This window comes from Dipodomys merriami, unplaced genomic scaffold (assembly GCF_024711535.1).
Source record: "Dipodomys merriami isolate MVZ:Mamm:240054 unplaced genomic scaffold, mDipMer1.0.p SCAF_10, whole genome shotgun sequence".
In the NCBI taxonomy this organism is placed as follows: Eukaryota; Metazoa; Chordata; class Mammalia; order Rodentia; family Heteromyidae; genus Dipodomys; species Dipodomys merriami.
Window position 1 is genome coordinate 21,709,245 of NW_027202271.1, and position 27,382 is coordinate 21,736,626.

Sequence of the window (27,382 nt, forward strand, 5' to 3'; positions counted from 1 at the left end):
TTTTACCATGGTCTTGCCCTCCTCTCAGGGGTGGGATCCAAAAGCCTACCAATCAGAAAGCGGCACGCCGGCACTGACCCCGCCTCGCCCTCACATCAGCCACTCAGGAGCCCTGCGGCACCACCCACATCCCTCCCTCCCGCTTGGGAGTCGACGTCGATTTGGACCCGGAAGTGGCTTTTGGTCACGAGGCCCCGTGGAGGAGGTGGGTGAGTCATGCGCGCGCGCGCGGAGGGGAGTGTGGACGGGGGGAGGGGTGGACGGGGGGCGGGGATGATGCAATGTTTGGCAACCGGTGTCTGCGCGCGCACGCGCAAGAGGACGTCGAGGGTGGTGGGAGGTGCGGGGGGTGGGAGAGAGGAGAGAGGGCGGGGCGCCAGCTCCCAGCACCCAACGGCCCCAACGGCTTTCAACCGTGGCCACCCTTAGGCTGAGGCATGGAACCTCATCGCAGCGTTTTCCTCTTAGGAGCTGCTGTTCTGCATTTACCCCTGTTTTACCTCCTCCATAAGGAACTCCCATTTTCTCTGGTCCCTCCCCGCTCACGGGCACATAGCCCTTTAAAGTTTGCATTTGTCCACCTGGATTGACACCATCTCGAGTATTTTTACTAGGAACTCTTCAGCCTCCTTGCATTCCCCCAAGGCCGAGATACTGGTATCACCTTGTAGTCCTTTTACACTTCTCTCAGAAGCACCTTTGACTGTTACCTTGTTTCTCATTAGCCTTCTAAAGCCAGAATTTACCGAGTGAACCTGATTGATTTCTTACTTATCGCCCCCCCCCCCCCGTCCCTGTGGTGCTCTTCTGTCTTTCACTGTAGACCGAGCTTCTCCGTTTTCACGGCTCCAGTTAGTCCTGCGCCTCCCCCCTGAGGAGCTGGCCTCCTGCCTTCTAGGTATCTGAGGTCATGACCTACAGTAGATCCTGAAGCCTGAAGCGTGCACTTGAACGCACGACGGCTGTGGAGTGGCTTGTCAGAAACCCACTCGCTAGCCTCAGTTCCTCAGGAATCCTGCCGTTCTGATTTGTAAATTAAAGGACGAGATGTGAAAATAAAAGATCCAGGAACTCGGAGGCAACTTGAGCAAAACTAGAAGCACGGTGCAAAATGTTTTTCCTGCGCTGGGAAAACAAGAGGCCATGTGGTGGCCTGTTAGACATCCTGTCAGACCCTCAAGGGGCAGCCAGCGTTGTCTCACTAGAAGCTGTCTCAAAGCGGTATTGACTGGACGGTGCGGCAGTGACAGGTCCTTGGCCAGGCGGCTCCGACGCTCCAGACCTCCATTTCCCTCTGTTAATGGAGGTGGGGGTGGGCTGGACCATCTGGCCTAAAGAAGGACCAGGTTGTCAGTGACAGGCAGAGGTCATGTGACTTGACAGGCCCAGGTCGTGTTGTGACATGTTGACCTGGGGAAGCGGGTCAAGTCCCGGCACACCACCCGGGAAGCCAGCGGGGCGGGGCAGGGCAAGTCGCGACTTTCATCTTTTGGGGCTGGCCCCTCCCGGACCTGGCATTCCTGGCTCCCTCAACAGATTGTGGCTTTGGAAGAGGCCCCTCCCCGGGGAGGCCGGGGATTGGCCACCAGTGGCCTGGGAAGAGGCGCAGATCCTTCCGCGGAGGAAGGGGGGGGGGCCGCGTGGGGTGTTTGTTCTCTTGGGGATTAATGGGGGGTTGTGGGGGAGGGGCAGGCGCGCTCCCGCATGCGCACTGCGGCCCCTCCTGTTGGCTCGCTGCTGTCCGCTGGGCGGGGGCCCGGCCCCGCCCCTCTCCCGTCCGGGCTGCGGCGGCGGCGGCGGCTGCGGCGGTGGCGGCGGCAGCGACGGCGGCGGTGGCGGCAGCCTGCGCGGTGCCTTCTGGGAACGGAATCCCCAGGGCTGCCCCTGGCCCCCATGGCGCATGCGCGGGAGGCCGCTCGGTGATCCGCGGCGGCGGCGGTGCTTCCTGCTAGGACCGGCCGGGGCCGTACCGGAGGCTCGGGCTTCACCGACCCTCCTCCCACCCCCCCTCCCACTCACCCTCTGGGCCGCGACTGCGCAGGGCGGGGCCGGCCGAACCATGGGCCGCGGTGAGTGCGGGGCCCGGCCCCCCCCGCCCCTCCCCCTCCCCCTCCTCCCCTGCAGTCTCTACCCTCTGCCCCCTCCGCGTCCTCTCGGCCCCTTTCCTCGGCCCCAACCCACTCCCCCGCCCTCACCTGCCCCCGCCGTTTCTCTCTCACTGCCTGACTTCTGCCTTCCTCACCTCCCTTCCTTCAGTGCTTCGCCCACCCTCCGCCCGCCTTCTCCCCAAGTTCCTTCCTACTTCGTGCGCCTTCCCCTCCTCCCCAAGCTAAGGGAAGCAGTCTGGGTGACAGGGCGCCTTGCGATGAGAGGGAAAGTTTGGAAGCCGTCAGTGTGGGGTGGAAGCGATGGTGAGGTGGGGAGGGCATTTGCAGGTTTCAGGGACGTCCCACATCAGAGAGAAAGGTCTCTGGTTTCTAATTGGAAGCCAGTGGGATAGGAGGTTCTGAGTCCCCTAGCCTTGGGCTTGAGGAGAAGACTCTAGAGCTTCTCAGGACCCTGGGAGAAGGGGAGCTGTGATTCTTACCTCTTAAGTCCCAAATGAACTAGATCAGTGGTTGATAGAATGGACTGAGGGAGGATTTTTCTTGGTACCACGCTAGCAGGCAGTTGGGCAACTGCTTGCTGACCTATGGAGTAATCTGTACTTTTTATATGATCTTCCTTGGGGGAGGGGACAGCAGGGGCTTGACACTAGGAAACTTCCTAGTTGGCCTGGCATTATGGGAATTTGTGCACAGCTTTAGTTGAAGTCTTCTGTCTGTAATGTGACAAAGGGGATTGTCCCCTTCATATGTATAGAAACTGGGCAATGATTTTGTGGTCCTTGGAAGTTGAGGTGCTGACCCTCTGGTCCCTAGGGACGGGGCTTTCTTGGAAAGGGTAGTTACAAACGCAGCAGAGTTCTTCACAGGCACTTGTTTCACATTAAGGCTTTTGCCTTGCGTGTCCTGGGTTGTGGGGCTCTCTTGAGCTAGGAAGAGTCCTGAAAGTCCCTTCTCTTTCCTTGTGTTACAGGTGTGGGCTAAGCTGGTGGCCCGGGCTTTAGACTGGACCCCACAATGTTTGCAGAGATGTTCAGGTAGTCATGGTGGTGTGTCAGAGGACTCCTCTTCCTCCTGAGCTCACCAAGGTGTTCCCCTGGCAACTCTGAGGCTTCCCAAGTTTCTCTGGGTCTCTCAACCTTTGCTTTCCTAGAGCTCTCCCTCAGGTACCCAGCCTCATTTAATCATCCTAGTACCCACATGGATGTCTGTGTTATCAGGCACGCGGGAGCTGATTACACACAATGAATGGGGGCAATGAGAGCAGTGGAGCAGACAGAGCTGGGGGCCCTGTGGCCACATCTGTCCCCATCGGCTGGCAGCGCTGTGTGCGAGAGGGTGTTGTGCTCTATATCAGGTATGAATCCTCAGAGTTCCCAAGTTCCATCAGCTTTGTTGATTTTCAGTTGCCTGTTTTTCCTTTGCTCTCAAGGCTTCCATCTCTGGTCTTATTGCTCTGCTCCCCTCCTTCCTCAGCTTTTTGCTCTCTAGATCACTGGTACTTTAAGACTCTTCTTTATTTCTTCTCACATCCTTCCTGTCTTCCCTTTCTGGGAAGGCCTTTGCCATAGGAACTAGTATCTCCTGCTTCGCTGCCAACTAACCCCATACCCTCTGACCCTGTCCCCTCACAGCCCAAGTGGCACAGAGCTGTCTTCCTTGGAGCAAACCCGGAGCTACCTCCTCAGCGATGGGACCTGCAAGTGTGGTCTGGAGTGTCCACTCAATGTCCCCAAGGTCAGAATCATGGTGGGGGGGGGGTGCCAGAGAGTACAGAGATAAACCAAAAGACAATGTAAATCACTGCCATAGTAGCTGGGCACACGGATGCTACCCCTCAGGGTCCCTACCTATGCCTTCTACCGTGCAGGTTTTCAACTTTGACCCTTTGGCCCCGGTGACCCAGGGTGGGGCTGGGGTGGGGCCAGCATCAGAGGAGGACATGACCAAGCTGTGCAACCACCGGCGGAAAGCTGTTGCCATGGCAACTCTGTATCGCAGCATGGAGACCACCTGCTCACACTCTTCTCCTGGTGAGTTTTCTACTTTACAGCACACTGAGGGAAGCCTGAGGGCCTGGAAGGTGGTGGTGGTGGAAGAGCTGTTAGAGGGACAAAGAAATGTGTCTGGTGGGGAGCTACTTGGTGAGAGGAAGGGACAGGAAGGTTGTGAAATTGTGGGAAGTAGGATTGGAAAAGATAAAGTACTTGGAAGTGGAGGGGGGACCTGCAGGCTGACCTTTTGTTTCTCATTTATTGCAGGAGAGGGAGCAAGCCCCCAAATGTTCCACACTGTGTCCCCAGGGCCTCCCTCTACCCGTCCTCCCTGTCGAGTTCCTCCTACAACTCCACTTAATGGGGGTCCTGGCTCCCTTCCCCAAGAACCTCCCTCAGTTCCCCAGGCCTTTCCCCCTCTAGCAGGCCCTGGGGGACTCTTCTCACCCCCAAGGCTTCCAGACCCAGTCCCTTCTGGGGGCAGCAGCAGCAGCCCCTGTTTCCTCCCAAGGGGCAATGCCCCCTCTCCAGCCCCACCTCCTCCACCTGCTATCAGCCTCAATGCCCCCTCATACAGCTGGGGAGCTCTCCGATCCAGCCTGGTGCCCTCTGACCTAGCCTCTCCTCCAGCCCCTCATGCCTCCTCCTCACCACCTTCAGATCCTCCTCTCTTCCACTGTAGTGATGCCTTAACACCCCCTCCCCTGCCCCCGAGCAATAATCTCCCTGGCCCTCCTGGCCCCCCTGGTCCTGCCACTCAGCCACCAGTGTCTTCAGCCACTATGCACCTGCCCCTGGTCCTGGGACCTCTGGGAGGGGCCCCCACGGTGGAGGGGCCTGGGGCACCCCCTTTCCTTGCTAGCAGCCTACTTTCTGCAGCGGCCAAGGCACAGCATCCCCCGCCACCCCCTCCCAGCACTTTACAGGGCCGAAGGCCCCGTGCCCAGGCGCCCTCAGCTTCCCATTCCTTGTCACCTCGTCCCTCTCAGCGTCGTCCCCGCCGGCCCCCAACTGTCTTGAGGTTGCTAGAAGGGGGATGCCCTCAAACTCCTAGACGGAGCCGTCCTCGTGCCCCCGCTCCTGTGCCCCAGCCCTTTCCTCCTCTTCCAGAGCCATCCCAACCCATTCTTCCTTCTGTGCTGTCCCTGCTGGGACTCCCTATGCCTGGCCCTTCCCAATCTGATGGAAGCTTTAACCTTTTGGGGTCAGATGCACACCTTCCTCCTCCCCCCACCCTCTCCTCAGGGAGCCCTCCCCAGCCCAGGCACCCCATCCAGCCCTCCTTGCCTGGGACCACCAGTGGCAGCCTCAGCAGTGTGCCAGGTATGTGAGTCTTAAAAGAGTACTTCCTCAGCCTGGTGGGATGGATGCAGCGAGGGACTTGGGGGGAAAGCATAGAGAGTGCTTTGGTGGTTTGGGGGCCTCCTTGGAACGGAATCTCTCTCTTCTTTTACAGGTGCCCCTGCCCCACCAGCTGCCTCCAAAGCCCCCGTAGTCCCTAGCCCTGTGCTTCAAAGCCCATCTGACGGGCTGGGCATGGGGGCAGGCCCAGCCTGCCCTCTGCCTCCCTTGGCTGGTGGGGAAGCTTTCCCTTTCCCCAGCCCTGAGCAGGGCCTGGCGCTGAGTGGAGCTGGCTTCCCGGGGATGCTGGGGGCCTTGCCTCTTCCTTTGAGTCTAGGGCAGCCTCCACCTTCTCCATTACTCAGCCACAGTTTATTTGGTGTGCTGGCTGGCGGAGGAGGACAACCACCCCCTGAACCCCTACTACCCCCACCTGGGGGACCTGGCCCACCCCTAGCCCCTGGCGAGCCTGAAGGGCCTTCCCTTTTAGTGGCATCTTTGCTTTCACCACCACCCTCAGACCTCCTCCCCCCACCTTCTGCCCCTCCTAGCAACCTTCTTGCCTCTTTTCTGCCCCTGTTGGCCCTGGGCCCCACAGCTGGGGATGGGGAGGGATCCGCAGAGGGAGCTGGGGGCCCAAGTGGGGAGCCATTTTCAGGTTTAGGAGACCTGCCCCCTCTACTTTTCCCCCCGCTTTCAGCCCCCCCTACCCTCATAGCTTTAAATTCTGCGCTGCTGGCTGCCAGCCTGGATCCCCCCTCGGGGACACCCACCCAGGTGAGGATGGGGGTGTTGGGGTGGGACAGGAAAAGGTGGAATCAGGAGTATGGGAATTAGGAATCCTGTTCCACGTTTCAGATCAGTCTTTCAGATTCATGCTTGAGCTCTTCCTCAGGGCCTCTGGGGAGGGCTTATCTTGGCTGGGGGTAGGATGGCTATAAGAACAGTCTGTATTTAGTAAGCATGGCCTACCTCACTTGAGATTTGGTTGGATTGTTTGTGAGCTACATCAAACCTATTACCCAAGTAAATGTTATAACCATCTTTTTTCCTTAGCCCTGTGTCCTGAGTGCCCCCCAACCTGGACCACCTACCTCCAGTGTCACCACGGCAACTACTGACCCGGGGGCCTCCTCTCTGGGCAAGGCCCCCTCCAACTCAGGGAGACCCCCCCAACTCCTTAGCCCTCTGCTGAGTGCCAGCCTGCTGGGTAAGTCTGAAGAATTCTGGTGTGAAAGAGAAATAGGAAACATTGGGAGCAGAGGCTGAATTGGGAAGAAAGTCTCTGCCCACTGGGTAAAGCCTAAAGAGGGTCTAATTGGTTTGTCTGGGGGAGACTCCTGACTAATTCCTCAACAGGTGACCTGTCCTCACTGACCAGCAGCCCTGGAACCCTCCCCAGCCTGTTGCAGCCTCCTGGCCCTCTTCTCTCTGGTCAGTTGGGGCTGCAGCTCCTCCCTGGGGGGGGAGCTCCTCCACCTCTCTCAGAGGCTTCTAGTCCCTTAGCCTGCCTGCTACAGAGTCTCCAGGTGAGGGCATGAGTGGGGATTTGTTTGGAGGTATTTAAGGCTTTCTGTGTTACAGAATGGCAGGCTGTATTTGAGATTAACAGGTCTTATTTTTTGCCAGCAGATCCCTCCAGAGCAGTCAGAAGCCCCTTGTCTGCCCTCTGAGAGCCCCACTTCAGCCCTTGAACCAGAGCCTGCCCGGCCTCCCCTCAGTGCCTTAGCCCCACCCCACGGTTCTCCCGACCCCCCAGTGTCTGAGCTGCTCACTGGGAGGGGGTCAGGGAAACGGGGCCGGAGGGGAGGAGGGGGACTTAGGGGCATTAATGGTGAGGCCAGGCCAGGCCGGGGCCGAAAGCCTGGCAGCCGGCGAGAGCCTGGCCGACTGGCCCTCAAGTGGGGGACACGTGGTGGCTTCAATGGACAAATGGAACGGTCCCCAAGAACCCACCACTGGCAGCATAATGGGGAGCTGGCTGAAGGGGGTGCTGAGCCCAAGGATCCACCCCCTCCTGGACCCCATTCTGAGGAATTTAAGGTGAGTGGAGTAATGGAGGTCTGGGGTGAGAGACTCCGAAGGAGAGCTGAAATCTGGTACCTTTTCCTCACTTTTCACATGAACAGTCCGTCTTTTCTCAGGTGCCCCTGGGAATAGTCAGAAAGTCTCGTCGTGGCCGGAGAAGAAAATACAAGTGAGTGTAGGCTTACCCCTATTATATTAACCTTTGCTTAATTCTTGTTGGGATTATAGAAATGTCTGCATTGTGGCTTGGTTTTCATTATTTTGTTTTTGTGGTGCTGGGCATCATACCCAGGGCCCTGCATATGCTAGCCAAATGCTCTATTATTGAGCCATACCACAGCCCAAATAGTGGCTTGGTTTTCAAGAAGGGCACTTATTTATTGAATATGAGTAAAGATATTATACCTTTACTATCCAAATGTAGAAAGCTTCCCACCCAGCCTTCTGAAATTCACATGGTGCTTGGGGAGTGTTCCTGATCATCTGTGCCCCTTATTGCAGCCCTACCCGGAATAGCAATAGCTCCCGCCAGGACGTTACCCTGGAACCCAGCCCTACAACCCGAGTAAGTGTGTGTTTGGGTGGGGTGGGTGGGTATATAACGGATGAGGCAAGAGGAAGGATAGGTTAGAGGGAGGGGGGATAAATAAGACTTCCTGCTCTCTAGCTGACTGAACGCAACTTTCAACTTCTGCTCACATGTAGGCGGCTGTCCCTCTGCCTCCCCGGGCCCGCCCTGGACGTCCTGCCAAAAACAAGAGGAGGAAACTGGCCCCATAGCAGCCCTACCTGGAGCTGGATCTGACCCTGATTGGGGAGAGCTGAGTGCTGAGCCTTGGGAGCCCCTGCCAGCCACGTGCACCTGTGGACAGTGGGTGGGGGCACTACTCCCCACTCAGAGCACAAATGCAACTCCTTCCCCTACAATCCCATCCTGAGCCATTGCAGGGGGTAGGGAAGCTCACCCCCTCCCCCCAAAGCCATGTCACTGAAAAGGCCTGGGGGGGTGGTATATGGCCCTCTCCCCATCAGGCGCTAAGGGGAACACCCCTTTCCCAGGTCTTTTATTTGTTTAAGTTATTTTTGCACAAATGACTCTTTTATATTTAATTCGACTTCATTGCCTCCCTTCTTAAAGCCAGCAGGCTCAGTTTACAAACCTGTGAGCTACTGTTGGCTGCTGCCCTCCTTCCCAGTGAAAGGTACAAAGCAATAAGCATCATGCATCTTCCCCTCACCCCTTCAACACCCCTCTGCCTCTGGCTCAGGTTGCTCAAAGCACAGATTCCCCTCTTACCCTTGTCCCCAGGTTTGAAACACATAGCCTCATTTCAAGGTGTAGCCTCCGGCTTTCCTCTGGGATATAAAAGGGGGTAAGGGGGCAAAGAGAGCCCTTTGGGCCTCTCCTCCCATACACACTACACTGCCCCTTCTCCTCCCATCAAAACGCTCAGAGACGTTGTGATGATGCGACTGAAGATTATGCAACGTGGTCCAACCGGAGCGGCCAGCATGACCAGCTGTCCAGGGGCTGCCTCCTGCCTTTTCTTTTGTAAAGACAAGACCCTTGGGAGTTTTAATTCTGTTTTGTACTTGCCCTGTGGGGCCTCCACTGCTTTTCTATGGGAGACACTCTTAATTTAACAGATGAGAATATTTTGAAACTCTGGCTCTGGCTCTGTACTTATTTTTTTTATTTAGTTCTCTAGTAAGAACAAGTTACAGCTGAAATCTGTCTCTTGTAATAGTGGCTTAGACTATTAGACTTTGTATGTCTGTGTCTCAGTGCTGCCTCTTCCCTGAGAAACAGCAGAGGCCACACAGAGTACAACAGCATTTAATGGTCAGAAAGTTGTATAATATTACAGTCAGCCACAGAAACTGTTGGGAGGAAAGGACCCAATCCTCCCCCAGGCAAAGCAGTATTAGAAGATGTGAGCCAGCATAAACTGGGCCCATGTCCTCATCCCTGGGCCTGAGGGGAGACCACGTTTAATGCGCCCCAGCTATCACTCTGTGTTCATCAAGGGAGGGGTGTGAACCCCACATGCAAGAACCCTTGCCTCCAGTGCCAAATGGGATAGGGCTGTGAGTTACAATGAAGGGAAAACCCTATATAAGTTGTTAACAGTGTTCAGAAAGGCAAGGGTTACCCCTGTTTTCCACCTCCCAAAGGTGCTCACTTTCCTAGCTTCTTCATCCGCGCATCAATGCTGGCAAAGTTCCCCTCAACTGTGGCCAGGTTTTCACGCATAGTTGTCTGTACCTACAAAGGGGTAGAAATGTTTTAATCTGTCAGGTCGAGCCTACGAGGGAAAGGACCATCTAGAAGAGATTCCCTTAAAAGAGGGCCTGGCGGGGAGGGTGGGGGGAACAGATGTTTGTTGGCAGAAGTTTCCAAACTCTGGAATACCCTGGACCTAGCTCAGGAACTGTCCAACTTCCAGTCCTCATCCTGACTAGAGAACTGTTCACCTATATCAGTTTTTGTTTTTGTGACACTGGGGACAGGACTCAGGGCCTCCTGCTTGCTAGGCAGGTGTTCTACCACACCAGCCCATTTTGCATCACTTTATTTTCAAGGTAGGGTCTTTACGACAGACTGGCCTGCGATCCTCTTACGCTTCCCCTTGTCACAGGTGACAGGTATGCCCCACTGTGCCCAGCCATTATGCTTCCCAGAAGCTGGAATAAATAACATGGACATGCTAACCTATGTAGAGTTTTTGGTTACGATGGCACCTTGTGAGCTTTTTGTCCAGACTGGCCTGGAACCAAGATCTGATCTGCACTTCCTGAGGAGCTATGATTACAGGCTTGGGCCATCATGCTCAGTTATTTGTTTTAGTGTTTGTCTCTTGACTTTCAACGTACCTCCCAACACCAAGAACAGTGCCTCATTCAGAAACTGAGCACTTGCTATATGCAGGGCATTGCTGAAGGAATGAAGCATAGGGTCAGAAAGGAAGTAGGAGAAGCATGTTAGGCCCTGGGGCTCCTGATTTCAAAAATCCCAATTTTGTGCTCAGAAGCACCTGGATGAGAACCCCAGGGAGGGTAAAGCCATACTGAGATGAGAGAAAAACGCTTTTGAGGAAAATCATGTGCACCAATGCTCAAAATTTATCCTAATCCTTTTAACAGGGAGTTTAGATGAAGATGGAAGATGGTGACACTAAAGGTCCTATAACCATAGAAAAACTATGGGAATTCAAACTAAGCCCCTACTATAATACTGTGCTACAGTATTATATATGTGGTGTTGGAGAACCTAGTTTGAAAGTCCTGGGGAAAAGATAACAGAGCAAAAAGAGGCACACACCTGGGTCAAGAGGGTGGTATTATCCTTGAGAGAACTAGCAATCATCTGCTGGGTGGTATCCAAGTGTGTCAGAAGCTGACCAAACTGCATGGCTACAAAAGAAGAAAGGAATGGTTGAGACAAGACTCGAGGGGCGGGAAAAGAACAAAAGGGACCCAGATTTTTGCACTTGATCTTAGCCAAAAGGCTGAAAAGTGATAGGGGCCCACTTTTCAATTCTTGGCCCTCCTGGTAGCTGGCCTCACACCTTGCTCATGAAGCTGCTTGATGGTAACAAGTCTCTGCACCAGCTCAGGAAGGGTAGAGGCAATGGGGCTCCAGCGCTGGATGGTTTCATATAGTTGGTGTACCTGGAAGAACATGACAGGGCCTAATGGGATGGCTGTGGTGGCCAGTCAAGATTTCACTGACTGCTACTTCACTGGGGAAAGGATCAAGAGGGAAACATTGCCTTGACTTTCTGAGCTGACAGAGCTTATGAGCTATTAAGGCCTGAGTATCCAGTGTATTCTCATGCTTGGTATTACTACTCAGAGGGAAAACCCAAGGAAGCAGAAAAAGTGTGAAGATGGGGAAGTTGTCTTCCTGACCTTGCTTTGTGTATCTGCATCCTCCACAGAGGCTTTATGCTTGGCGATCTCATTCACCTTTCCAAGGACACTCTGAAAACAGATTTAAAAGTTTATAGGACATCCAGGGGTTTCAATGTTCCAAGCTACCCAGAATCCAATATTTACTCCACTTAATACCTGTAGCCGAGCCTCTACTTGGTCCAAAACTGCAAGGTCCAGAGCGCTCACCTTTGCCTGCAACAGCTCTACAGTTTCCTAAGTGTATGCATTGGGACACATGTCACCAAAGGGAAAAGATCAGACTAGGAAAAAGCCCTTCATATTTCGCTAATGTATAGCTAAAGATCCAAAAAGTAATTCTCCAAATAAATCCAATCCCAATAGCCCCTCTGTAATCCAACCACTCCAGTTTCCTTCCACACTCACCATAAGACAGGCTCCCTGTAGACCTGCAGAAAGGGGATTCTGGTAGGAACAGGAGGAAGGAAGTTAGTAGTGGTCTTCCTATCTCCAGATGATTACCATCTTCTCTCCTTTTTTCTTGTTCTAGCTGGACACCCATTGAATGATCCTAGAAACTGACCCCCTTCCTGACTCCTCCCAGGCTTAGGAATTTTGTGGGGTTGAGATTTCTGAGGCTCAGACTTAGTACAGGAAAGCACCTGACCTGAGCATCCTGATCACAGCGTACAGTTGCCTCCAGCTCTGTCAGGCGCTTCTCAAGTTCTGCAACCTAGGGTGAGAAAGGAGGTGAGATTTTCCACGTACCTCTGTTGTTACAAGGTGAGGAATAAGATGCTGCTCTTTCCCATTCTACATCCCAGCCACAGGGACTCCTTCCCCTGGAACACATCCCTAGCCACAACCTTAAAATCCCAAATGAGAGAAGATGACAAGGAAAACATGGAGAATGAAACACTAAGAGGAACCCAAAAGACTACAGCACCCTCTCCCCAGGTCTGACTATCCAGATGAAGGCAGCAGAATCTTGAGGTCTTTCCCAAACTCAATCAACATTACATATGTACTACATACATACTTTGGCAGCTTGAGAGAACTTGTCCTGCTCAGGCCGAGAATGTAGTTCATAAGTGACAAGGTTGCTATCTGAAGGTATTCCACTTGCAGTCTTTCCCCCTGAAATCCCTTTGCTGTTCTTAGTTGCTTCCAGCTGCAGCAGTAGGCGCCTGGGTTAGAAGAACAAATAATTCTATCATAACCTAAAGGATGAGGGCCAGTCACTCCCTCTTTTGTCCCACAGTCCACATCAGAGAAAAGCTAGGCCACCTTTCCCCTTAGTATTACTGGCAGAAGCTTGCTATGTTCCTCCATAGCTCCAGTCAGCAATGATTTTCTAATAAGCAGAGCACCTACTTAGCAAGAGCTCCATCAGGGTCAGTGAGGTTGATCGCAGCATCTGGTCCTAGCAGCTTTTCCAGGTGGGAAGCAACCAGCTGTTGCTTCAGGGCTGTCAGCTGTTTAGCCAGCACCACCGGGGTCAGCTTCTCCTCAGTGGCGGACTCCTTCACTGTTGTCTTGACAGTGGACAGTGAGGGTGGCAAAAATGAATCAAGGAAAAAAGGAAAGGACTGATATCTTTAAAGGACAGTTGTGGCTGGAAGTTACTGCAATCATTCTTAGCACTGTAGACTGCCCATCTAGTACCCCTAAAGATAGAAGAAGAGCATGCATTCCCAAACGCTGGAAACCTCAGTGCCTTTATCCACTGGCTTAAAGAATCATTCTCTTCCTGCTGGGAGCAAATCTGCTACATAAAAACCACAGCAGAGATAAAGAGAAGAGAGTGTATGTAGAGTTACCTTAATTTTCTCAACTTCAGTTGTCAGCTCTTGGACTTCATGTAGCAGTCGTTGGTACTTTTGCTGAGGTGTCTCCTTCACTCCCAGACCTTCTCCAAGCTAGAGAGCAAGAAGTACAAAAGGTGATGTAACATTTCCAATCACAGGTAGCCTCAAGATTTTTTTCCCCCTCAACCCTAGGCTTAACTCTTAAATTACTATATCTAACATCCTAGTACAGAAGAAATGAAGAAGGCCAGTGGCACAAAAACTCCAGAACAAACAGCAGAGAGAGTGACTGGAAAGAGCAGAATGTTGTCAAATGTGTCCTGCTGGGCTCTGCAGGAAACTAAATGAGAGAAACTGAGACTCTGACTACACCTCTTGCTCTTCCAGGCATATGCCTATTAGACAGCATCAATCACCATCCCATTCCCAGCAAAAGATGCAAAACAAACCATCTCATAATCTCCAGATTCATATCCTGTCCTCTTGGTTTTTCCAATACGATCTGAGAAATCTGCCAAGACAAGAAGATGGCACTGAGGGCTTGATCTAGGTCACAGCAGTCATAGGCTCAAGTAAGGGCTCCATCAAAGCAAAAGTAACTAAGACTTGAGGACAGGAAGCTAGTTTTCATGTATGCATTTCAGGATTACCCTATCCAACTTCCAGCTCAGTCTTACCAAGACCCTTTGTCCCCACTCTCTTGTCCTTGAATTTGTCATAGGCAGCGTTGGGATTGACAATAATGTGCTCCACACTTGTGCTTGTCAGCTCCTCCTGCAGGAATAAGTAGTTCAGGTCAAGGGCAGACTCATTCCTACCCTACCATTTCCTCTATCCCACAAATCCCCTAAAACTACTAGAAAACTGGGCCCTACTTTTCCAAGGGGAAAGAAGGGCAGCTTCATTCCAAGCTGTCAATGCAGGCTCAACCTAGGAAATAGAAACTTCCTGGTATATTTGGAGCCTCAGTTGTATAAATATTAACACCCTGATTCAGCTAGGAACAGTGGCAGCATAACCTCCCTCCCCACCCACTCTGTACATAAGCCTCCCCTCCCCCTTCCCAGTTATCTGGCACACACCATGCACTCAGGGCAAGAAATCAACTTGACCTCTCTTAACCTCTCCCTCCCAAAAGAACATCTCCTTGCCAGCTGGGCAAGTCCATTTTAAAGCTGACCTCCCATCCTTGCTGGAGGACAGAAGAAAGGCAGATAGGCCAATAACTCTATAAGGGTGAACAGTAAAAATTTAAACCTGCATAAGGTAAGATAGTAGCTCTTAGATATAAAAAGAGGGCTGGCAGGGGCCTGACTAGAAGCCTAGTATTCAGGCTGCCATGGGACCAGCCAGTTCAAGGCATAGGAAAAAAAAAGGCAAGGGCTCACTGGATCACTTTCTAAGTGACACTTTTTAATAAACATAAACAATAGCTGCTTGTCAGAAGTACCTTGGCAGAGGCCACATGTAAGTCTTGAAATAGAGCACCTCTTCACAGAGAAGCATGATTTGGGCTCTTTTTCCCTGAACTCTTGGCTGAACCCAAGTTGTGTCATAGTAAGAGACACAGAAAAAAAGAGAATAAAAGAGAAGGTACCCTAGAAACTGAAGTAGAGATTCTCTCCTTACTAGACATCAACTTGTTCTTCAGATTCCAATAATTACACCATCACATCCCTCTCCAACTGTCAGAACCTTTGAGAGCTCCCATTGGGATACTGAAGGAAGGGGTAAGAGGGCAAAAAGTGCTGTTCTGTTGAGGGTAACATCTCCTTCCACAGAAGGCAAGATGAGTTTACTCTGTATCCAGGAAAATGGTTCTCAACCCTGGCTGCACATTACAATTGTTTAAAAATTATTTCTTGAAAAAATCTCTGAGTTCACCTTTTAGGTACTGATTTAAGTGTTCTAGGCTGAGGCCAGCTACAAGACAATTCTAATCAGCACCAGGAAAAACCTCTGCCTGTGTGTGCTATGTGGGAAGCAGGGAGGGGAAATAGGAGAACATGGAGAGGTTCTGTCCTTTTCCTCTGCTCTTAGTCAGAGAAGGAATCAAGTGTGGGAGGCAGCCCTAAAGATAAGCAGAGAGAAGGGTAACGAGAAAGTATCAACTTGGATCTCCACCAAGGAAGATTTCAGGGAACCGCTGGGCAGAGAGGCAGGAGCTGTACAGCAAGAAAAAATAAAGGGGCTCAATGTTCCATATGTAAGTCCTGGGGGAAGAGACATTTGTGTTCCAAATGTTTCTTTAACCTCTGAAGTGCTATAGACAGGGTACCAACTGGTTAAATAGCTACAAGGTCTCTAGTCTCCACAAACCGAGAAGGACTCAGGCTCAGGAGAGACAACTACCTTCTCTTTAAATTGACCTTTAAGCATATGCTACCTCTCCCTATGAAAACTCATCCAAGGCCAAGGAGATAAATTCCTTTCCATAGCCAGGCTCAAGCCTCTAATACCAGCACCTGATAAGAAGTAGAAGAATCAGGAATTTGAGGCCAATCTGAACTACAGACTGAGACTTTGTCTAAAAATATAGATAGATAGATAGATAGATAGATAGATAGATAGATAGATAGATAGATAGATAGATGACAGACAGACAAATAGATAGATAGATAGATAGAATCAGCTTTGTATCCATGGTTCATGCCTATAAGCCTAGCTACTAAGGAGGCTGAGATCAGATCGTGGTCTAAGACCAGCCCAAACATTCCCATGAGTCCCTTTCTCAACCAACAAGTAGCTGAGTTTAGTGGTATATACATATCACCCCAGCTATGTGGGAGTCTGAGATTGGGAGGACCACAGTTCCAGGCCAGCCTAGGGAGGGCAATATGAGTCTTCATCTCAGTGAAAGAAGCTGGATGTGGTGGTATACACCTATCATTCCAGCTATGACTGGAAGTACAAAATAGATGGTCCAGGCCCTTATCAGGGTAAGAGTCAAAATCTTATCTCAAAATAACCAGTGCAAAAGCGGGGAGGACTGGAGGCATGGCTCAGTGTCAGAGCACCTGCTAAGTAAGGCCCTTAGTTTAAAACCTAGTATTGCTTTCTCCCAAAAAGTCCTATTTGTATATCTATTTATTTAGCTACATATTTATTTTGTAGTACTTGAGATTGAACTCAAAGTCTGTGGTACTTGCTAGGCAAGTGTTCTATCATTTGAGCCATGTTCCCAGTCCAGAAATTCTTTTTGGTCTGGTCGTGGGGCCTGAATCTGGGCCTGGGCGCTGTCCCTCAGCTCTTCAGCTCAAGGCTAGCGCTCTACCACTTGAGCTGCAGCGCCACTTCTGGCTTTTTTCTTTTTGCTTATGTGGTGCTGAGGAATCGAACCCAGGGCCTCATGCATGCAAGGCAAGCAAAGCATTCTACCACTGAGCCACCTTCTCAGCCCTAGAAATTCTTATTAAAAAAAAAAAATCTTAAAGCCAAGGGCTGGTGGCTCATGCCTATAATCCTAGCTACTCAAGAGGCTAAGATCTGAGGATTATGGTTTCAGGCCAGCTCAGGCAATTAACCAACAAAAAAGCCAGAATTGGAATTGTGGCTTAAGTGGTAGAGCACTAGCCATAAGCACAAAAGCTCAAGGACAGTACCCAGGCCCTGAATTCAAACCCCAAGACTGGCACAAGAAAAAAAAAATCCTCTTAAAAAAGGAATGGGATGGGGGGGGGAGGGGGGAGGCTGGGAAGGGATGTGAAGGGTAAACAAAGGAGGAGGCTGCAATGCTTGGTAAGAAATGTATGCATTATCCTGCCCATGTAATTGTAACTCCTCTGTACAGTATGTTCACAAATTAAATTAAATTAAATTAAAAAAAAAAAAAGCTTTAAACTACTGAAAAAAAAGGAATGGGCCAGAGCCAGGCGCTGGTGGCTCACGCCTGTAATCCTAGCTACTCAGGAGGCTGAGATCTGAGGATCTCGGTTCAAAGCCAGCCCAGGCAGGAGAGATCATGAGACTCCTATCTCCAATAAACCACCAGAAAACCGGAAGTGGCGCTGTAGCTCAAGTGGTAGAGTGCTCGCCTTGAGCTGAAGAGCTGAGGGACAGCGCCCAAGCCCAGAGTTCAAGCCCCACTACCGAGGAAAAAAAAAAAAGGAATGGGCCATGTGCTAGTGGCTCACGCCTATAATCCTAGCTACTGAGAGGGAGGGGGAGGGGGAAGAGCCGGGCACTGGTGGCTCAAGCCTGTAATCCTAGCTACGTAGGAGGCTGAGATTTGAGGATAGCGATTCAAAGCCAGCCCAGGCAAAAAAGTCTGTGTTCTATGAGACTCTTATCTCCAATTAACCACCAGAAAACTGGGAGTGGTGCTGTGGCTCAAGTGGTAGAGCGTAGCCTTGAGCTGAAGAGCTGAGGGACAGCACCAAGGCCCAGAGTTCAAACCCCATGACTGACAAAAAAAGGGGGGGGGGAGGGGAAGAGAAAGAGAGGAATGTAGGGCTAGATATAGCTTTACTATAGCCAGAATAAAAAATGGAAGGCCTGAATTCAACTCCAGTATTGGAAGGAAAAAACCATCAATTGGGGCTGGAATAGTTCAAGTGGTATAGTGCCTGCTTAGTTAATTAAGTACAAGGCCCTGAGTTATGTCCCAGTATCACCACAAGGTAAGAAAGAAGGAAGGAAGCAAGCAAGGAAGGAAGCAAGCAAGGGAGGGAGGGAGGAAGGGAGAGAGGAAAGGAAGAGGGGTTGCTCAGTAGTAGAGCACTGGCCTAGCATGCTCAAAAACCTGGGTTTGACCTCTAGATTCACCAAAAAACAACAACAACAACAAAAAACACCCCCATTATGGGTGGGTGTTATGCAGATGAGAACCTACTCTCTTACATTCCTAAATAGAAAAAGAGGGAATAAAAAATGGGTCAACACAAAGAAGGTAAGCCTGAGCACCTCTGAACAGTCAGGAATGAACAATATTTTCACTCCACTGTTTCCTGCCGTAGGAGCATGACCTGGCCAGGAGGGCTGCCAATGGTGGCATCCTCTTGAAGCCTTGCTGAGGCTGTGGCCTTGGGGACTCAGGTGAGGAGTCCTCCAGCATCTACTCCAACAGTGTCTCAAAAATCTGAGGCATGGGCTAGGAGATGTGTCATTATAGTGATTTGTGAGATAGGAAAAGGTTGTCAGCTGGGTGCGGGACTGACTAGGAAAATGAAAGATTTAGTAGAGACAGAAGGGTGAGGGGGACAAAAGGGAGGGACAGAGAAACAACTGCCCATCACAGTACACCCCATTACAAAGCAGATGAAAGGTCAGGCTTCTTACCAGCTCCTTGTGGGTTCCCCAGAGGTGAGAGAGTCAAGAGTTAAAAGGAAAGGGAGTGGGGAAATGGGGATGAGGGAGGGGAAAAAAAAGACAAAATTGTTATTAGCATATTGTCACATGCACTACATGACAGTCTTCAAACACACTGCACCACAGGGTCCCAGGGGAGCCTAGTAAAATTTAGGGGCCAAGAAATTTTAGCGGGGGCCATCAGATGCTCCAAGAGAAAAACTATGAGACCCTTTCCTTTCTGGTGGTGAGGATGTCATGAAGCTTTGCCATTAGCAAAAGCAATTTAGGATCACCTAAGAACTAGGAGTTAGATGTTACAAGCTGGTGGCATGGAACAGGAAAGTGCACTGAGAGAAGGTTAAGGTGGGAGGGAAGCTGTAGAAATGGCAGAATATGAAGCACATGATGTGGAGATTCTGAGAACCTGTAGCTGATCAAGGATTCATAATCCTCAAGGGAGTTTCCCTTACTAGTTATGATCTAAACCTTCCTATTTCTAGGTTTACCTAGTGAAAACTTGGGTACTTAAGATGGCAAAATGAAGTCACTAGGAAGATCCTCCTATGAATAGTCTCATATAACTTTGGTTAGGCCGAATAAGACATGTCAGGTACTAATGGTGAGACTGGATAAAGTACCAAATTGCAGCCTTACTCTTTATTTCCTGCTACTAGAAGAGAGGGAGGAAAAAATCTGGTCTCTCAAGTAGTCTAGGGTGTTTGTACCCACCCAAAGTAGTTAGTAACTCACTCTGGAGCTCTAAGTGAGGCAGAATGATTCTGCCATAATGCACTAGCACAAAGAGCCCAGGGGACACCAAAATCCACAGGTTCCAGCCTAAGTACAAAATATTTCTTCAATCCTCCAAGATCCACACAAGCTGGAGGACAGACATGGGAAAAAGTGAGAGTATTTCAGAGGCCTTATTTTAATCCATGTCAGAGTTAAGGCTCTTATAATCAGGCAAGATAATACTACATTTCCAGAAACTCTGCTGATGGAGATGGGAGGGTCAAGGACTGAGGATGATTAGATGTATGTGACAATCCATGGTGGAGAAAGGACTAGTGCTTCCTACTTTAAAATTTTAGCTAGATACTCCTGACCATCAACTTTTCCATTTCCTGGCCAATCTCAGGATCCAGTTTAGCGAAGGCTTCTTTTTTAGCCCAGAGTAAGGTGGCTCTCCAGGTCCTGTGGTCTAGCCTAGGATCTCTCTGATACAATGAGCATAAGCACTCACGGGTGCATGCATGCAAACACACAAGAGAAGCACAGGTACAATTCTTCAACTGGTCTCCCTAAGCTAAAACTAACATGGTAGAAACTCAAGGAAACAGTAGGACAATGGACATAAACTCAAGTTCAAACCAGTAGGAATGGGCAAAATGGAAAGGTCAAAAAAAGGAAAAAGAAAGTACTATTATTAGTTTGCAAATAGTATATACCACTTCCAGGTGTGTCCTGAGTGGACTGAGGAAGGATGGAGATTTGAAGCATAACTCCTGTACTATAGAGGAGTAATAGCAACCATGGAGGCATATTACTGTTCCTATCTGGAAGATTCCAAGTATACTGATCCCAAGTACCGGTTTACATGACACCTGACTCCCATTCCCTCATTAAAGGGTTCCAAGACTCCCCAGGGATGTTTGACTAAGTGGTTGAGCCTCAGAAGTCAAGACCTGAGTTTCTAAATAAGACAGGGAAGGTGGCCACTGTCTTCTCTGAGCCTACTCAGGCTCCACACCAACACTGCAGCCAAGGGACTTCAGAACCATGATGACAAAGAAGATGGAGAGAGCTGTAAAATAAAACTGTCCAGGATGGATCAACATAATGCTGATCATTTATCCATTTCTAAAGGAGGAGTTCAGAAACAGACTAATAAAAGCACAAATAACACAACTTATTTTAAAATTGTATAGAGAACAACTCCTTACCCTCCTTTTATTTTTCTCTAAAGGCTTAGCATGAGAGTACCAAAATGAACTTGTTTCCAGGGATAATACAACTAAAAAGAGGACTTGTTTTCTGCCTCTTTGTTCTCTGTCTAAAACAGTTCAAATCCAGTCCACAAAAATCTCTTTAAATTTTAGTCCCCTTTCCAAGTCTAGCCCCTAAATGCCTCATGTTTAAGAGCATTCATACCCTCCATGTTTCTAGGTCCCTCCTCTATTGGACAGTTTTACTCTGCAGACCTCACAAGGGGAAGAGACAATGATTTGTGAGTCACAGTAGTGTTTCTAAATCTTGATTAATGATCTTTAAATGTAAGGCCAGCAGGCCAGCAGTGACCCAGCTAGGGATTCATTGGAATTTAAAACGATTAGCTACAACACTGCACAGTGGGCTGAGCATTGCATGCAAAATGGAAGATGAACAAAAACATGCAGAGAAGAAGCATTGAATGGTCTTACTTGTGCAAACTAGTGTCCAGGCAAGGTGGTGAGGAGGGAGGATGGGGAAGCATTAGGAAAAACTCGTGTAAGTTCAAGAGTGCCAACAGTCAATGAACACAATCAAGCATACACTACGGCATTCTACATTGTAAGGAAGAGAACGTATCTTTTCTCCTCTCAGGCTGAGGGGGTATCTTTGTCAGGGCCCCACCAAACTATGGCTTAGGAAATTTCTGCCTTTTACACAGCATTGGGAATAGCTATGCTATACAGGAAGACTAAGTCCTGTTTTTAGTGAGGTTTTAATTTACTGTTCTTGCCAAAGCAGCTCAAAAGCCATGAGCAGAATGGCTCACTGACTCAAGGCAGGCTGTGGACCCAGGGGAGGACACTCCATTTGGAAATTAGCTTTCTTAACAAGACATTTTAAGAGAACTCTCTAAAATGACTATCGCCCTAATCAACATGGGAGGGTCTGAAATGCAGAGATCTTCCTAGATTGAAAAAAGCTGCTAGCCTGTGTGTCTGACCCAGTCCTGTTTTAAAATAGTCTTCTTCTTGTTCATCTGTTTGGGGTACTTTTTTTTGGTGGGGGGAGTATTGGGGTTTGAACTTGGAGGCTTTGTGCTCGTTAGGCAGGCACTATACCACTTGAGTCATACCTCCAGCCCCTTTTGCTTTATTTTTTTCACATAGGGTCTCACTTTTGCTTGGGCCAGCCTCATATCATAATCCTCCTGCTTGTTCCTCCTGCTTGTCTGGGATCACAAACATACATTATCTCACCCAGCTCCTTCATTATGATGGAGTATAACTAACTTTTTTGCCCAAGCTGATCTTAAACCTTCTAATCTATACCTCCAAAGTAACTAGGATTACAGGTGTGCACTACCACCCAAACCCTAAAAACTTTAAAAGGATAGGAGGGAAACTAGATCATCTATAGTAAAATGAAATAATTCACAGGATACTTTCCTGCCCTATCCTTCCCATTATGGGAATCATAAGACTTTTATATTTCAGTTAAACTAGCAATTAAGATCTCTGAGGGACACTAAAGGTTATTACTTCCTTTAGTATCATTTTTTTTTACACACAGTGGAAAAATCAAAGGAAGAAGGCTAATGGTCCTACTTGACATTTCTTTAAATTATCAATCTAGAGCCCTCTAGTTGTGAAAGACTAATTCACTACACAGCCTGGAATTTTTTTTCATTTCTGTGCATGTTTTTTTTTTTTTTTTTTTTGGTTGTGGGGCCTGAACTCTGGGCCTGTACGCTGTTCTCAGCTCTTCAGCTCAAGGCTAGCACTCTACCACTTGAGCCACAGCGCCATTTCCAGCTTTTCCTGCTTATGTGGTGCTGAGGAATGGAACCCAGGGCCTCATGCAGGCAAGGCAAGCACTCTACCACTGAGCCACCTTCCCAGCCCTGTCTGTGCACATATTATTTATTTAACAAAAAAACTAATAAAATTACCAGGGCACTGGTGGCTCATGCCTGTAATCCTAGATCATGATTCAAAGCTAGCCCGGGTAGGAAAGTCCATGAGACTCTTATTTCCAATTATCACTCAGAAAACCAGAAGTGGTACTGTGGCTCACATGGTAGAGAGCTCGCCTTGAGCTGAAGAGCTCAGGGAGAATGCCCAGGCCAGAGTTCAAGCCTCACAACTGAAAAAAAAAAAAAAAAACCTAATAAAATTAAAGTTGAAAATATTCTGGAGACTAAGAAAGCTGTTGCCAAGCTTTAAGATAAGGCTCAAAACTTCATGGTTCAGCTACTAGAGTGGTGGCACACACTGTCACTTATAACAGGACTTGGGCAGTAGGTGAGGAGAAAAGCTCCGGGGACAATCCAGGCCTCATGGACACAGTGTTTCTGTGTTGGCTAAGCATACAACTCACTGCTCCTCAAGCTGCATATTTACATCAGTATGAAGAGCAGCAGCAGAACCATTAATCAGCTGACTTCCTGAAAGCTACCTTCCTGAGGCCCAGAGGGACAGAGACATTAGCTGATGTCAGGAAACATCTCAGCCCTCAGGATTTCTGAGGCAGCTGAAGGTCTTCCAACCCCATTCATTGCTCCCTATGGACAACTAGCTGAGCCTCAGTGATGGGGGCAAGTCAACTCCCTCTGCATTTACCATCCAGTTCCCACGTATTTTTACACTGGTATCCTGAACAAGATGCTACAGGGAACATATTCTCAGGGCGTCCTCTCCCCATCAGTTGCCCTACTAGTTGCTACTAAAAAGGGTAGCTCAGGCTCAGTGGGGGAAAACAGCCAATCAAAGCTATGTATTCAGGTTCTTCGGGGTCTACAATGGACACCTTTTTATTCAGAACTATCTCACTACCTTAGTAGTAGTAGAAAGCTCAAGTGAGAGCCATCTTACTACCTATGTTTTGGTTTGGAAAGGTAACTGCTGTGATACTATCCATTTGGATTTGTCAGTGACAAAGGGGCAGAGTTCTATTCATTATCTCCCTACTGAAGGCTTGTTATTTTATAAGCAGAGGCTGTGGTGTGAGCTGACCAGTCTCTGAACTGTGGTAATACAGATAATACAAGGAATATATACCTTATATACTCCTACCTCATGAGAACAGAGGCAGCTAAGATAACTCTTAGAGTGACAGGTGAGTACTCAGGTCCTTGGGCAATGATAGCATCTTCATTATCTCCATATATTCAAGCTTGGAGGACAGACTAACATGCCAGCAAGTACAGAAGCCACAAGGAACACACCACTGAGAAGGCACAGGGGAAGTGTTCCCCACAATGTAAGAAGCACTTCCACATGGGGAATCAAAAAAGGAATAAGTGAGTACACCAAGCCATACGTTATAAAGCCAGCAGCCAACATTCCTTAGAACTGACCAGCCCCACAGACATGGCCACAGAACTTACAGCTACACTTACTAGGCCTGCATACTAAGAATGTTCCCATGACTTTTGATCATACTTTCACTGAGATCTCACAGCATCAAAGCGACCCCAGCCTAGCTGTATTTAGAAATAAGAAAACTAAACACAGCACATAAGAGATACTGACAGACCTTTGACTATAATGGCACTTTCATTTTTTCTCTTTTCTTCATTCGTTTTGTTTTTGGTTTTTTGTTTTGTTTTGTTTTGTTTTTTTGGTCGGTTGTGGGGCTTGAACTCTGGGCCTGGGCACTGTCCCTGTGCTCTTCAGCTCAAGGCGAGCGCTCTACCGCTTGAGCCACAGCGCCACTTCCTTTTTCTCTTTTCTTACTTACATTATCTGTATATATCTTTTCTCTTCCCTGTTTCCTAAATGTAGCCTAATCCTCTCATTATTCTGGGGCTCCTTGAGAACAAGAACATCTCTTTTTTTGTACTAGACAAAAATTGAGGACAGAATGAACCTACTCAAAATAGCTAATGCTCCTCATGGTTAAAATATACCCAAAATATGGACATAAAATATGGCTAAAAATAGGGCAGGGGCATGGCTCAAGTGGTGAAGTGACTACCTACCAAGCATTAGGCCCTGAGTTCAAATCTCAGTACTGAAAGAAAAAACTCAGGCTGGGTGTCTGACTCAAATAGCAGAATCCCTGCCTAGCAAGTCCAAAGCTCTAAGTTCAAACACAATACCAGCACTACAAAAAGAAAAGGTCCACAGAGAATTCCTTCCTGGATCTGAAAGTGCTAACATCATCCCTCCTGTGCTGATATGAAAACTTCATGTTTGTCTTCATATTTGGTTTAATCTGACTAGGACCCTTATCTTTCTAAAGTCTCCAAGTCATTTTCATACTTGTTGCCTAATGGATACTAAACAGTCATATGACTTAGTATCTCCTTCCATATTTCCAAATTTAGTTTGTGGTAGGATACTAATGAACATGTATTGAGTAAAAATACTATATAAAATGGGGGGCCTATTTTTTTTTTTTTGAGTCCGGTTGGGGGCCTGAACTCTGGGCCTGGGTGCTGTCCCTCAGCTCTTCAGCTCAAGGTTAGCGATCTACCGCTTGAGCCACAGCGCCACTTCCGGCTTTTTTCTTTTTGCTTATATGTGCTGAGGAGAAGGCCTATTTTTAAGCAAATTATTAGTGTTGTTTTATGATTCAATGCCATGGATTAGAACCCAGGGGCCTAAATCATTACCCCCATATTAAATTTTTTGAGCTGTTTCATTTTACTTAAAAGGTCCAAGAATTAGGGCTTTGCAAACAAGTCTTATTGTTATGATTCCACTGACCTGACTTTCCTGGCACTGCTCATTGTGGCTGCAAGCCCAGCAGGGCCTTTACAAGCTCTGCAATCTATATACCACCCAGGCTGAGGCTGCCATACCCACTTATTTCTGTGGCTCTCTGGAATAGGGAACCATCTATCAGGGGGAAGGGAGGGAGGTCAGAGTCCAGAGGCATCCTGAGGCAGCACATAGTCTTACCGCATCAAACTCTGCTTGATCATCCTCAGGTAGGTCGTTGGTTTCATAAACATCTGGCTCGTTCCTGGCCTGCAGGTAGAATCAGTGAGCACCCAACCTTACTACCTAGCATGCACCCACACCCCTTACCCCACTCTACTTGCAGAAGCTAACAGAAAAGCCAGGCTGTGATGCCACGACTCTGATCCTTCTTCTCCACCCGCCCTGAGAACAGCGGGTCACCTCCCATGTCTCAGTGAGGTGGGGATGACAGCAGGTACAAACTGAGACCTGATGGTAAAAGGTGAGTGTGAAAACAAAAATGTTACCCTAAACCTGGAAGGAGGCGTTTGGTAATAATCTTGTCAGAAGTAGGTGACTCCTCAAATTATGCCCTGTAACCACTCCCCTGGTTCAAGGGTTGAGAGTGACTCAGGACCTTAGCTCCCAAGGTCCTGGGCCCCAACCCCCACCTGAGAATGCAGCCAAGCAGCACAAAAGCTGCTTGGATCAACTTCTGCAAGGGGCTGGGCGGGGGTGGGGGGGGGGGGAAGACGGGCAGACACGGGCTCCCCTAAAGGACACAGTTCCCCATCTGGCACAAGGATTCTGCAACAGTAACCTCTTCCTTGGCAGGATGAAGGCCATCACTAAGTGGCCTGGTATGTCTAAGGCAGGGATGGGAAGCCCCGGTGGGGAGATGTGGGTCTGCGGGGGCGGTGTTGTCACGGATGGCAGAAACATTCGGGCACAAGTGGCAAGCATCCGGAGACCACTGATTTCTAGGCCCTGAAACCGGCGACTGCCGGAAAGGGGGCCTGGTGCACGGTCCCACGGCCCGGCCCGGCCCAGTCGGGTCAGAGGAGTCCGGAAGGTGCAGCCGCCGATTGGAGAAGAGCGGCGGGAACCCGCGGGGCGGAGGAGGGGCTGCAGGCAGGAGAGGTCGTGGGTTGGTTTCTGTTGGGGGTCCTTGGGAGGTCGGGGGCGAGGCCCTGGGGAGCCAGGGCCGGCCCTGTACTCACAATGCCGGGAAGGTCGGCGTATTTAGGGTCCGCCATGGCGGCGGCGAGGCGGGGCTGGGGGACCGGGGCCTCGGTGGAGCCGGGGCTGGTGGAATCGGGCAGGGGAGAGGATGGGTCCGGGTCCCCAGCTAAAGCGGCGGCAAAGGGAGCGGCGGAGGAGCAGGAAGTCTCGCGACAGGAGTAGCACAGCAGAGGGGGATAAAGCAAAACTCGCGAGAACAGCTGCCTACCACACCCCTGGAGAAGCTAGGATTGGTGAGAGCGAGGCCTGGGAATGAGGTAATGGCGAGGAAACGCTGCCTAGGATTGTGGGATTCGTAGTCCTGGTCCTCGAGCTTGGGCGGGGAACGCCAATAACGCACTTTAAGGAGCTATCTTATACAACGTAGTTTTTTTCTTGTTCACACACACACACACATTAAGTTTGTGAAAGAACTTTCATAATTCCTGTTTTGGATTTCCAGGGGTTGGTTAGATAAAACTGCACAGCTAGTTACAGCCAGGGCTTCAGAAACAGTAACAGTAGGATTTAGTATATGGAATGGAAAAGTGAAGCTGTCTTGTCAAGTTAGGGGTGTCATAAATTAGTGGACACCTGAATAAATGAAAAGTGAAGCTGTCTTGTCAAGTTAGGGGGTGTCATAAATGTCATAAATTACTGGACACCTAACTAAATTTAAATTTAAAGCTAACAATAACAGCTTTTTTTTTTGTCTTTAATTGTTGTTGTTTGCTTTTGTAGTATCATGTCCGGTACCACACATGGAGCATACTAACCCATAAAAGAATTCTTCCTTAGTGTATACTATTTTAGTATTTTTGTTTATTTTCAAAGTGGAAAATACTACCTTAAGTTCTTAAAAGGAAAAGTAGCATTTCTGCACTTTTCATCAATTTACTAACAGTACCCACACTCAAATTTCATGGTTCAATAAAATTAACAGGCCATTTTAAGGGATATAGTATAGTCACCATTTTATTTTACCAGGTAAGTATATTAGAAATAGGAAATCTACTGTGTACTATTGCCATCATTACTTGGCAGAAAAGTAAAAAAGACATAGCCTCAGAACAAAAGAACGTTTA

The 27,382-nt window shown here is 49.2% G+C and overlaps 2 protein-coding genes across 6 annotated transcripts; one reads left to right on the forward strand and one right to left on the reverse strand.

Annotated features, from left to right (window-relative positions):
• Positions 1 to 40: 40 nt before the first annotated feature.
• Positions 41 to 9,137, forward strand: Mbd6 (methyl-CpG binding domain protein 6). 5 transcript variants are annotated; one of them, XM_069987325.1, is made up of 13 exons: positions 41 to 209; positions 3,079 to 3,142; positions 3,326 to 3,462; positions 3,740 to 3,842; positions 3,976 to 4,138; positions 4,367 to 5,422; positions 5,556 to 6,217; positions 6,497 to 6,650; positions 6,800 to 6,969; positions 7,073 to 7,483; positions 7,570 to 7,637; positions 7,970 to 8,033; positions 8,174 to 9,137. In XM_069987325.1, exons 3-13 carry the CDS (start codon positions 3,350 to 3,352, stop codon positions 8,246 to 8,248), a joined length of 3,039 nt encoding a protein of 1,012 aa, XP_069843426.1. In that variant the 5' UTR covers positions 41 to 209; positions 3,079 to 3,142; positions 3,326 to 3,349; the 3' UTR covers positions 8,249 to 9,137. The 5 variants fall into 5 exon arrangements, with proteins under 5 accessions (XP_069843426.1, XP_069843435.1, XP_069843453.1 ...); XM_069987334.1 differs by having other exon boundaries at positions 188 to 205; XM_069987352.1 differs by lacking the exon at positions 41 to 209 and adding an exon at positions 1,770 to 2,069 and having other exon boundaries at positions 7,585 to 7,637.
• Positions 9,138 to 9,139: 2 nt separating this feature from the next.
• On the reverse strand, positions 9,140 to 26,475 carry Dctn2 (dynactin subunit 2). The gene is made up of 14 exons (XM_069987422.1): positions 26,297 to 26,475; positions 25,296 to 25,364; positions 13,848 to 13,944; positions 13,620 to 13,681; positions 13,183 to 13,281; positions 12,737 to 12,897; positions 12,402 to 12,549; positions 12,030 to 12,095; positions 11,789 to 11,827; positions 11,540 to 11,617; positions 11,381 to 11,452; positions 11,038 to 11,140; positions 10,791 to 10,882; positions 9,140 to 9,734 (listed from the first exon to the last, which is right to left on the reverse strand). The coding sequence occupies exons 1-14, from the start codon at positions 26,330 to 26,332 to the stop codon at positions 9,648 to 9,650; spliced, it is 1,209 nt and encodes a 402-aa protein (XP_069843523.1). The 5' UTR covers positions 26,333 to 26,475; the 3' UTR covers positions 9,140 to 9,647.
• Between the last annotated feature and the right edge of the window lie 907 nt (positions 26,476 to 27,382).